General features: G+C 52.0%; 1 protein-coding gene across 2 annotated transcripts in view; it reads left to right on the top strand.

The window, feature by feature from the left end:
* LOC147464222 (putative calcium-binding protein At1g02270) overlaps window positions 1–12,384 on the top strand; it is a 57,801-nt gene that overhangs the window by 28,458 nt on the left and 16,959 nt on the right. For both annotated transcript variants that reach the window (XM_086513723.1, XM_086513719.1), the window contains exons 4-8: window positions 366–583; window positions 666–742; window positions 818–926; window positions 1,047–1,172; window positions 1,282–1,392. In XM_086513723.1, the coding sequence (XP_086369849.1) occupies window positions 366–583; window positions 666–742; window positions 818–926; window positions 1,047–1,172; window positions 1,282–1,392 (641 nt within the window). The remainder of the gene's footprint in view (window positions 1–365; window positions 584–665; window positions 743–817; window positions 927–1,046; window positions 1,173–1,281; window positions 1,393–12,384) is intronic.

Below are 12,384 nucleotides of genomic sequence, written 5' to 3'. Positions count from 1 at the left end.
AAAATCCCCAATTAAAAAAAAGAAGGTCAAGTTTGAAACTGCATTTCAAACTCCACTTTATCAGACGTTTTCAAATGCGTGAAAAACATTTGAAACGAGTTTGAATGCAACTATGCTTTTGTCCTTTCCCAATAGAACTTTTGTCGGCCTCTAATAGATGTAGAAAGATCTTTCTTTCTTTCCCTGTGTAAACGCCCCCCTCCCCCCCCTGCTGCCCCCTGGTGCAGCGCCGTTTGCAGAGCTTGTCATGTTCTTATGCTCTCTGAAAATTAGCTTCTTAAAATTGTCTTTCACCTCATTTTACACGTTTTCAGTTCACTTCAAATGTTATATCATCTTACCTTACAGCTGACCTTTTATGATAGGTCTTGTTACTGCCATTAGGGGTAATAAACTGATGGTACTGGACTACAAAGAACTGCTTTTCAACGATTGTGGAGATCGTGTAGCTCAATTCTTCCGTCTTTGCACAAAGTTTTCTGGCTCACGACGAAGCCATGGTGTTGGAATGGAGTTTCTGCTTGTCAATACGCACTTGCTTTTTCCTCACGACTTCAACTACTGTCTCGTTAGACTGCGACAGGCAGGTCTTTTGCATCTTTTTAATGAACAGACGTTGATAGTTTTTATGGTAGCGACTAAAATTTTGTAGTCTCTGTGATCAGGTTTACAAAATCTTGAAGTTTATAGAGCAGTATAGGAGGGAGCATTGCCTTACCACAGTTCCTGTAATTCTCTGCGGGTCTGATTTTTGCACCAGTACAAACTTTCAGCTTACTCTGACTTTGAATGTTTGATCATAACGACTGATTCACAGGGATTGGAATGGAAGCAAGCGTGGTCGTGTATATAAGTTTTTACGATCTCAAGGATACTTATCTTCATATGACACTGCTCATGATTACACAGATGCAGACTCCCAGCGGGTATGCAAATTGAGGTTCAAAATCAAACAAAAAATTTGTTCTTAGACATCCTTGCTCTGATTCATGCTTTGAGAAATGCTGTGTTTTCCCTGTATTTTAAAGCAATTTTGTGGTGGACAGTGGATCAGCCATAAAAACCATAGGGGAAACATCTGTGAAGTGGATTTCATATGGCTGCTTAATCCTGATACTCATCAGAAGTCTCTGCTTGCAAGCTGGAATGAAGCCGTTCTTGGCACAATAAAGGTTTATGATTAGCTACTTCTGTCTCAGTTGTGACATGCATAAGCACATTTTTGTTTTAAAAATCTGTACGTGTGTGGGCGTATTTTCTTATGTTCTAGTTTTTTAACAGGCAAAGCTCCACCAGATTGGATTAAAGGGAAAGCACGCTTTTTGTTTTTTTCAATGTGAAGGCAACAGCAATATTGTGACTTTAAAGGAGTTTCAGCAGGGTTTGCAAAAGGTAGGCCCTTTTATATTATCACTTGCAGACCTTAAACAGAGTTTTGAGATTCCTTCATGACAAAGTGTATCATTGCTGCTTGAGATGCTCAAGCAAAAGCTTCTCAGTGGCTAAAAGATGTGCACGCATGCTTTAAGTAGGAGTAAAATTGCTTACAAAACTTGAAGTATGGGAAGTATTAGACATGTCTGCATGGTGAATGTATGTGCTGGGAAACATTCATATCTGGAAAGCACTCGGTAGATAGAACTTTGAAGATCCAGAAAGTATTGGATGTTTTGGATGAGTTCTTTTGGGGTGTTTTGGTAACTAATATTTATTTATGGCTCTTGAATGGATGTAGGAGTTCTCTTTTCAAGTTAGGTTCAGGTGCAAAAGTATTAAGAGTAGTAAAGTAATAAGGCAAAGGCTGATTCATGGTCCACAACTTTTAAACATGCCTCCTTCCCTTAGTATACTAGATGCTTAAGTGCGCGCACTGATACAAAGAAAGATATCATTGACATCTGAAGGGAGACCAGCAAAAGGGTGAAGTAGAACAAAGGCTTTTGACAGATGACTGTTCCAGCGCAAAGAGGAGGAAATGTGAATTTGGGAGGTTTGTTTGATGCCAGTGACTCCAATGTAGTTTGAGTCACTGCTAAAGTGAGCCTTTGACATGCAACTGAAGGGAGTTTCAGAGGCAATGGCGATGCTCCTGCAAGCTGACAGCCTCCCGCATTGCTTATAGCTTGCTGCACGCTGCCGGCTAGCTGCTACAGCTACTTGCTGCCGACGGGTCACCTGCTGAAGTCGCTGTCATGCTGCAGACAGGCCCCCCTGCGTGCGTTGCTGCTTAATTTCTCCACCCATTGTGGTGCATGCTTGCTGTTAGAGTTATGGCCTCTCTCTAAATTCATCTGGTTGGTACCAGTTTCTCCCAGGGAATGGTGTCAGGGAGTGAGGGCTGTTTTGTGGCTGTGCCCGGCCAGAGTGAGGTTCTTTTCTCATGTTGGGATGTGTCTAGCCATCTTTAGCTGGGGGTTTTGGCATTGTTTCATGGCTATCAGTCTCCTGTAGGCTGGGGATACTTTCCCAGCCTCGCCTGTTTTTCCTCTGGTGCCTTGGCACTCTATTTTACCCATTTTTCCAGTCGTGGGCTGGTGGACAGCTGGCCGACCTGGGCTGTTTGGGCTATATATGAGTGGCCAGGGGTATTGAGAGTCAGTGTATCTGCATATGCTCTGGTATGCAGGGCGCTCCTAGTGGGCGGCCCTAGGGTGACTAGGGGGCAGATGAGTGCAGTCTCTTGCGTTTTTCATGCTGGCTGCCAGCCCTCTGATTTGGAGTCGCCAATCCATGAGCAATAGCACAAGGTGTTTGATGGGCAGCAGGGAGACCTTCCTTGCGTTTTTCTTCTCAGAGTATCTAGACAGAGACGATATGATCATCCACATGCAGAGCACCACATCCATGTGCAGGCACCGGAGAGCAGATGTTCCATGCTCTCTACATGAGACACTCTCTCTCTCTCTCTCTCTCAAAAGATACAGTTTTACGCAGGCTGCGAGCAGCCATCAATTTAGCAGGTTTTCAGCACAGCAGGGTTTCATGCCTTGGCCTTTGGGTGCTTTGCTCATTCCTGCCAGCAGTTTATGCAGAGCTTTGGAAGCTTTTGGACTTTATGCAGAGGGGTAATTTTCAGCAGGTGATTATGCTTTCATTCAGCCGGTTCGGACAGTTTTGCTGAGGTTGCCTTTTCCCCAAAAAGGGGGCTGCTTTCACTTGCCCGCAAGGGGCTTTTTTACTTGCGCCACCTGGTATCAGCCGATCCTCGAATAGTCCTGTCGTGAAAACATTGCGGGTGAAAGGTAAGGGTGCTCGGAGGTATTCCAAGGGTTCCATGTTGAGGGAGTGGATACGCTACATGCGAATGCGAATGCAAATGCAGAAGAGGATTAGGGATCCTTTCTTCAACTTCTTCCATATCCGCATAATAGGAGGCAAGTAGATCTTGGTACTCAAGATCTGGGTTTTCGTGGATCCGATGTCACGTGCACATCTAACCCTATGTGTACCTGGAGAAGCTACTTCATGACATGGGTTCGGTTCAGTCCAGTTCAGTCAGCCTAGATTAGGAAGTGATTTGGCACTTTTGTGAGTCTGTTCGCAGACCGTGCATGTCCAGGCACTTAGAGTAGATGCATATCCTCTGGTTGCACATAGCATGATCATCAGATTCCCATCAGAACCCATCAGGAGCATTTTTACAGTGCATAGACCTATTTTTCCTATTTTTGACATTTTTCACTTATTATATTTAAGTGACTTTTGTTGGGAACTAGGTAGGGCAAATTCACTAAGCTAGTAACCTAGCGCTAGCACTTTTGGGCAGAAGAGGTAGCAGGAACCCTGTGTTCATCAGGCAACTTCTCAGCAAGACCCGCAAGATAGAAGACCTAGCGTTTTTGCAGATGCAGAGCTAACGATTTTCAGCAAGACAGAAGCCTGTCGTTTTTGCACAGCAGAACAGCCTCGGCGACAACACGACACAACAGATCAGCCCTAGTGTTAGCAGAGTCCACCCTAGACAACAGATTTCCCTAGCGTTAGCAGATTTCCACCGCAAGATCAGTTTTTAGCCCTAGCGTTTTTGCATCAGCCTGACAGTCCAGCGTTTTGCAGATCTACCACAACAGAACCACAAGAGGAACCAGCGTTTTCAGTTTTCAGCACTTGCACACAGCAGAACAAGTCCCGAACCTCGCAGATCTCACCTTCCTGCAGCAGGTCCTCGCCACATGGTCAGATCCATCGAAGTTTGTAGTTTCAGCCCGGAAGACGCAGATTTCAGCATCTGCGTTTTCAGTGCGTCATCGTCGCATCGTCATCATCGACATAGAGTCAGAATTCAGCAAATAAAGATTTGCAGATTTCAGCTCTTAGCCTTTTCAGATTTCAGCCCCGTCTCGTGGTCGTCCTCATCGTCGTCGACATCGTCAGCAAGTCCAAAGCATTGTAGAGATTTGTGCAATCAATGGTAGACTGCTCTCGCCATAGAGAGTGGGGCCTTCGGAGGAGGGTTTGACAACATTCTGGTGTCGTATTCTTCTCTCTCTATCTCTCAGTCTCAGCACCTTCATTGAGAGTGTTCATCACTTTGTTTGTGTCCATTTTTTTTTTCCCGAGAAAAAGATCCTTCTATTAGTCAATGAAAACTGCCCATAGGGCTACATCCACCTCTGCAAGAGAGGGCTACAACAAGCATGATGGGGAGACTCTCCCAATGAAAAAACAGCATATATACAATGGGGCTAAATCAAGAGATGGGAGGAGGGAAGAGCCACACAGGTGGACAGTAGTGCCATCTGAGCACCCCCTGGACCATGGTGTAGAAAGGCCCAGGGTGCTAGAGGCGAAGGAAAGCCTCGCGGCGCTCCCGCATGCGGTCGGAGCGGCCCTCTAGTCCCTCAAGCTGTCCTCTGAGAGTATGGATCAGCTCTAGCCAAAAGTCACGAACAGTCTATGCTGGTGGCACAGGGCGAGCCTCAAAGATGCGGAAACAACGGGCCTGCCAGATGAACCAGAGAGCTAGGCCGCTGATGAGCTCCCAACACTCCTCTCTCTCACTGCACCACTCCTGTGGAGTAAGGTCTGTAGCAGGCTGGAGTGTAGGTCGCCCCCCCTGTATCACTATCATCCTGCTGGTGGAAGATAGCTCAAACTGAAGTGCCGGGCCCGTGAGGGTGGACCAAGCCGCTGCCCCCCAAGTGTACTGTCGAGCCATGGAGAGGGCAGGCATCAGCCGAAGAACTCGTAGCCACACCTGCTGGGCCGAGGGGCAGTCCCAAAGACAGTGTCGCTGACTCTCCACCAACTGGTCACATGCTGTACATGCGGCCGAGAGACCACTATGCACAAGCTAGCTCCCTACTGTTGTGGCTCTGTGTGCAACCAACCACTGGAACAAAGTGACGTGCCTCGGTTGTCTGGAGTCCCATAGCCTCTGCCAAAAAGCTGCCAAGAACTCAACTGTGAGGCCCTCCTCCTGCGAATGACGTGCTGCAGCGGGGCGGGCCTCTCTCTGTGCTGCAAGTATATGACGTCCAAGCCGAACAGTGTACTGAAAGAAAGGGACTCGTGGGCGGTCTACAGAAGAGAAGGGGTCCCTCCAAAGCCACTCACCAGGATCCCACTGTACTCGTGCTAGTGGACAACACTCCCAAGCCCATAGCCTCCAGTGTCCTGTCTCAAGAGTTGCTGGGTCAGGGTCTATGACGCAGGTCCTCCCACAGATGCCCACAACTCGGATCCTTTGGAAAGAGCACTCTGCTAACTGCGGGGCCTCTACTGCAACTCGCTGTAATCGTCCCCCACCGTGAAGCTCGAAAAACAGGGCTGGGACAGTCTCTGAGCAAGCCCTGACTGAAATGAGAACCTCCAGTCGTGTGAAGGCTCCCATCCACCGGGGTGCTACTGGCTCGAGAGGCGTGAGCCACTCAGCTCGAACTGACTCTGAGATTTCCTGACACATGCTCTGAATCCCTCTCATGCCCTGTAGCTGGACAGCCTGCACCTCCTCTGACAAACATGTGAACTCTAGCCAGTCACCTAGAGAGCGCGTTGGACCTGTTGCCATGGGACCCCAAGAAACATGAGGCCTACTCCCAACCAAGTGGCCTCTCTGAGTGCTAACCATGGGGTTCCAGACGAGGGGCTGCCGTAGGCGCTCCTCCGTGCACGTCGGCTGTCTCTGCTCTAGGCCACGCCGTAATAGCTCCTAAGAACGCAGCAAACTCACAGCGAATCGGTCCTCCAGTCTCCTGCTCAAACCAACTTGGCGCAACTCTGTAAAGATCCATCTGGTCGAAGGTTGCCAAGGGCCTCCTGACTGAGGCACCCTGGCACGAAGCCTCTGCAGCAAGAACTCCTTCCAGGGCTCCTCGCCTGGAAGAAGTCCTCTGACGGAGAACTTCCCAAGAAGGGCTCTGCTCTGCTGTGCTGGATCAATGATCCCAAGCCCTCCCTGCGAACAAGGAAGTGTGATGACCGACCAAGCCACCTTGGCTCGGGCAATTTGAGTGTCGCGACCTGACCAAAGGAAGTTCCTGCTCAGCCTCTCTACCTGGCTGATGCAAGAACTCGAGAAGATCCAGCAAGAAGTGATGTACCACATAGTCGCCAACAACACCTGGTTGGCAACTACTACTCTACCAGCCAGCGAAAGTCGTGCTGAGCTCCAATGTAACAGCTTTCTCCTGATGGACAGGAGAAGAGGAGCAATCTGCTGCTCGGGGGACAAGTCCAAACCAACCTAACAACCCAAGTACCGAACTGCAGTCCCTGGAGGAATCCACCTGAAACCCTCTCCTGGCATCCAATCTGGCACAGGAGCACTACCAACCGAGAAAGCCACTGTCTTTCTCCAGTTGATCAGTGCGCCCGATGCACAGCAGAAGGTCTCCAAAGCCTGCCCACATCTGTGTAAATTGGCCTCCTGGTCCTCTAAGTACAAGGCCGAGTCGTCTGCAAACTCAGCGTCCAGAAGCTCATCTCCCCATATAGGGAGTGCTAAGCCCCTCAAACCAACCTGCTATGACACCAAAAATCTGCTCAACGCCTCCGCATAGAACAGAAAGAGAAAGGGGGCAAGAGGACAACCCTGTCTGACCGATCGTGTGAGCATGAAGCGCTCACCTCTACCTCCTGCCAAAAGCACCTGACTGTGAGCCTGTCTGTATAAAGCTGACACCCCTCTGATCCAAGCATCTGAGAAGCCCATCCTGCGAAGCATGCCCTCTAGAAAGTCCAAGTCAACTCTGTCGTATGCCTTCTCAAAATCGAGAAGAAGAATCACAAGGTCCTCCCCACGGAGACATGCCAGGGCAGAAGCCTCCCAGAAAGTGAAGATGTTGTCAAGGATACTGCGTTCCTTGACAAAACCTGTCTGAGTCCCATGTATAAGGCTGTCCAAAAGTGGCTGAATCCTCAAACTCAGAGCCTTGGCAAGAATTTTGTAGGCTGAGTTGAGGATGGTGATGGGGCGCCACTGTCGAATCTCATCCAAGGAGCCACCCTCCTTCGGAATGAGGTAAATCAGGCCCTCACTCATGCTATCCGGCATCACTCCTGTGTACAGAATGTACTGAAAGGCACTACAAAGATCTGGGCCAATCAGGTCCCAGTACTCCAAGAAGAAGCTGGGAGTCAGCGCATCCTCACCTGGACAGCTACCATGAGGGAGGGCCCTAAGAGCCGTGTGCAGCTCCTCAAGCTGAAGAGGTATCTCTAGCCTCTGGCGCATCTCCTCAGTCACAAGACAAGGCATCTGCGCCCAAACCTGCTCCCTGCATGCATCCTGTCTCTCTGACTGGGGCTCAGCCAACAGTAGCTCATGGTAAAAGTCAGTAGCAACTGCACGCATATCCTCAGGATCACAAACAACTGACCCATTGGGTCTCCTCAGCTGATTGAGCTTGGCATGCGAGTGCCGAGGTCCCACTGTCTCAAAAAAAGCACCTGTCACTCTGTCACCCACCTGAGTCCATTGAGATGCCTGTCGGTGAAAGGCAAACTCATGGCGCCTCTCCTCTGTGCAAGCAAGCTCCTGTCGAGCCTGCTGTAACTGCTCCTCCAACCATGGACTGTCTGGATGCTGCTCCTGCATCCTCTGTAGTGAAGCAATGCCTCGTCTGAGACGTTGCTCCTCCTCTCTCGCTGCAGCCCGTCGAGCCAAAGACTCCTGGAGAAAAAAGTGGCTAAGCTGAGGTAGGTCTAAGGCCACTCTGTCTGCAGGTAGAGCCTGGCTGTCCATGCCCTCCGTCCAGAGAGCCTCTACCCTCTCTCTGAGTGCTGAGTCCAACAAGACCCGCTCTGGGATGCGAAGCATCGTGCTCCCACTCCTCTGCCTGTCTGCCACTGTGAGGATCACTGGACCATGGTCCGAGAAGGATGTCCCTGCCAGGATGCCCATTGATCCCCCCAAGTCACTGAAGTGGTCACTAGTGTAGAAGCGATCTATCCGCGATAGATTCACTCCTCCCACTCTGCGGTCCGATCTAGAGAAGGCAAGACTCTCTGGAGGCCTCACAAAGCCAGAATGCTGCCATGTATCCGAGACCCTCAAAGTCATACACAACCTCTCCCAAGCTGCTAACTCGACTCCATGTACAGTAGCATGGCTGCCTCCGATCCTGTCAGAGGGGTCCTCCAACATGTTGAAGTCCCCTCCTACACACCAATGGTGAACCTGTGGCAAAGACTCAACAATCTGTGACCAAAACTCTGCACGAGCACTCGCCACATTGGGCGCATAGATGTTCAGGAAGCCCACAAGGACACCCTGAACCTGCAAAGTAATCCACTGAGCCTTGCCTGGCACAATAATCTCTCTGCCCACAATGGCCTGCTGCAATGAGTCCGCAATAGTCATACATACCTCACCCTGGATGCCTCCAGGTCCAAAAGCAGCTGACCAAAAGGTATCATAACGTCCCCGCAAAATCTGACCACTAGCTGAATGCGGCTCTCAGACAAATGGTGCTCCTGAAGCATAAGGAGATCAATCTCTCCTCCCACAAGGCAACGCTGAAGCTCCTGACGCAATCGGCCCCGTTGTCGCTGAAACTGGGGCCCACCTAATCCTTGCACGTTCCACGAGATGATCCTCATGGGAAGCGAGAGAGAACAGATGCTGCCGCAGCAGCAAGATGGGCTATCTTCGAGGCAGGCTTGGATGGGGAGTAATCCGCATCCGAGCGTCCTCTAGATAGGCGAGCCTGTAGTGAGTGCCTGGCCCAAGCCCAAGCAAAGCGAGCCGTGCGCAAAGCAACCTCCTCTGTCCAGGAGTCCTCATGAATGTATACATAGCAAGGCAAACATTGCGTATCAGCAAAAAAGTACACCACAATGTGCCTACATCCTGCTGAGTCTGGGGGTGTCACCGCAAACTTGGCCAGTGGCCACAAAGTCTGCAGCAAATCTGTAACTCCAAGTTCTCCCATGTGGTGAGAGAACTTGAGAACCTGTGTATGCAACCATCCCACCAGTGAGTCTAGGGACCACTCTGTCTCGGTCCGACCACAGAGGGGAAAGGAGAAACCAACTGCTGAGTCCAAGGCCTCTGTCCCCCTAGCGGCGAGGAACAGAGCATGGACCCTGAAGCAGGCTGCCTCGTGGTCTGCTGCGGAATCGCCGAGAAAGCGAGTGAATCCGTAATCGAAGAAATCCCAGCGGCGTCGGAGGTCAATGCTCGTCAGACCACGAGGGATAGCTGCAAGGGAAGATGTCTGAATCTGCAGAGGGGGCCGCAAGAAGGGCTGACCCTCTCTCGCTAGGCGACTCGTGGCAAAGGCATTGCCAAGAGATCTCCTAGCCGCCGGCGAGGGACCAGTCTCCTGAGTCGACTGTGGTACTGAAGCAGGAGGAGGGGGAGAAGGAGCTCGGGGGGGGGGGGGGGGGGGGGGGTGGAGGAGAAGAGAAGCGGGGTGGGGTGACAAAGACAGGGGGGCGAGGTGGGGAGTGGGCGGGAGCAGAGGGCCGGGGAGGGGATGAGGAGGAAGAGGGGAAATCTGAAGGTGGGGTGGCTGGCGAGGGTGAAGCGGAAGTGGAGGCTGGCGTAGGGGGCTCCTCCTGCTCAAGAGGACCAAAGCGGTTCCCCGTGGGAATCCACTGCTGCTGAGTAGGCACCTGAGGGCCACTCTGAGTGCCAGGCTGCCGGTGTGGCCCCTGGCGTCGACGGCCACGGGCCTGCTGCCATCCCTCCTCCGCTGGAGCCCCAGGCTCGGAGGGTGGCTCAGAATCTGTGCGCTGTGCCGCTGGCTGTGGCTGCGGCCCAGCCTTGGCAGGCTAGGGCTGAGGCTGAGGTGCAGGTCGTGGCCTCCTCTGTGGACAGGCCTTCGCTAGATGGCCCATCTGTCTGCAAATGAAGCACTGGTTCGGGAGACCCGAGTACTCCACACTCTGTCTAAACCAGCCCCCACTCACTCGAGGCAGAAGGATGACCTTCGGGAGCATGTGGGTATCTCTGACCAAAACTCGAACTGAAGGGATGCCAGCCGCCTTGGCAGCTACTGAGGCTGCCGTACGAGGTGTCTCCAGGACAGTCCCGATGGCGGAGCCAATCCTGGAGAGAAGTGGAAGGTACTCCCTCCGTAAACCCGGAAAGCAGACTGAGATGGGGATGTCTGCCTCCTCTACTAGCACATCCGAAGTCCGGTCAAAACCATGTCGCCACTGTCGAAAGTGGGATCATGATGCTCGGATGGCCAGTGGACTCATAGCTATGACCTTGGAGGCCATCTCGGAAGTCTCGAACTCGATCTGGTAGTACCCCCGTCCGAGGATCTGGACATCCAAAATCTTGCCCACCTCTGCGAGAAGGCGGGCCTGGAGAAGGTCTCGCAGCTCTCCTCTGCTAGGACGGGTGCTGAGAACCTTGCAGATGACAGAAGTCGCCTGTAAGCGCTCTACCTCTGCGGCAAGGCTCGCTTGCTCTGTTGGCGAAAGAGCAAGTCGAATGGTGGGCTCAGCGGGGTCGGGCGAGGGGGCTTCAGGCGAGTCCCTCTGTGGCGGAGCTGGAGCCTCCATCTGTGTCTACTGCTGAGTCGAAGAAGCGGATGGTGAAGAAGAACTGCAACCGAGTACGCCGAACACTAGTCCGAAGAAAAAGCGATGCAGAGCCAGGTGCAGAAAACCTTCGGGGGCAATGCGGACAGGGGGGGGATGGAGGGAAGGATACAGTGGCGAGCGGAGGAACAAAAGGCTGAGGGGAGCGGGGGGGGGGGGGGGGGAGAGAAAACAGCCAGGGAATGGGGGGGCAGCGGGCGGGTTAAAGGGCAGCTAGGGGCGAGAGCGGCGGGCAGCTGGGGCGGGCTGGGCTGGGCTGGGCTGGGCGAGGGAGACAGTGCGAGGGCGAGAGGGGGGGGCAAGGGAGGCAGCGCAAGGGCGAGGGGGGCGGCGCGAGGGCGAGAGAGAGAGGGGGGGTGAGGGGCAACGATGGCGCAGGGGGGGGAGCGTGCAGCAGCAGCGAGCGTTCCTGTTTGTGTCCATTGCACTTTCGCACTAAAGGAACGGAAGGCTCTCCCTTCCGTAAGTAAAAGGAACCTTGAGCATAGTTCGGAGCACTCATCTTGAGCAAAGTTCAACATTCACTTCCGCTGCACGTTACATCCGATGTCGATCTTTGCTCAAAGGCATAGCGAGACGGGAGCGTGCCCGATGCTCGATGGACTAAGGGTGAGTAAGTTGGGGATCGGGACACGAAGATCTCTCAAGAGGAAAAAAACTGAGAGAGGTTCTTTGGGTTCTTGGTTCTGCTTGGGTTCTTGGTGGTTCTTCGCTTGAGTTCGTGAAGCCGAAGCACGCACAGAGCTCTGATACCAATGTCAGGTGCTGCAGAAGGGTTTAAGGATTTAGCTCGGATCTAGTACTCCGCACAAACACAAGGTTAATTTACTTCACTTGAAAAGATAAACTAAACTGAACTCAATGAACAAAAGAGAGAGGCAAAGAGACGACACGACATCCCAACAACCCTCAAGGGCCCCCTTGCTCTGTTGCCAGAGCAAGTACTTGCTCTATTACTTGCACAATGCTGATACAATGATGCTAAGAGATGCTAATGGGTACTTGATGCAGATGCTTGGTACTGCCGAGATACTGAAGGGTACTACGGGTACTTGGTGCTTGGTATTGCGGGTTCTTGGTACTTGTTGCTACGGGGTCGACGCCGACGATGACGACGAGACTGTGGGCTGATCTGCTATCGCCAAGAGTGGCGATGGCTGAAACTGAAAATGCTGAAGATGAAGATGGCTGAAATCTGAAAATGCTGGTGGTAATGCGGCAAGGGCTGCAACAACGACGAGGCTCAGTTGAGAACACCGAGGGCTGAAATCTGATGGCGATTGTAGGGCTGATGGCTACTCGAGAGAACGCTGGCTGATAGCTTCCCAAGCGCTGGTATTGCTGAGAGGCTCTTCTATTGCTCCTTTGCCTTCTATTGGTGCCCAA

The sequence above is a fragment of the Adiantum capillus-veneris genome, chromosome 1 (assembly GCF_014529385.1).
Source record: "Adiantum capillus-veneris isolate H3 chromosome 1, ASM1452938v2, whole genome shotgun sequence".
NCBI classification, from domain to species: Eukaryota; Viridiplantae; Streptophyta; class Polypodiopsida; order Polypodiales; family Pteridaceae; genus Adiantum; species Adiantum capillus-veneris.
Note: the sequence above shows the minus strand (reverse complement) of the source record. Positions and strands in the feature narration are given on the sequence as shown.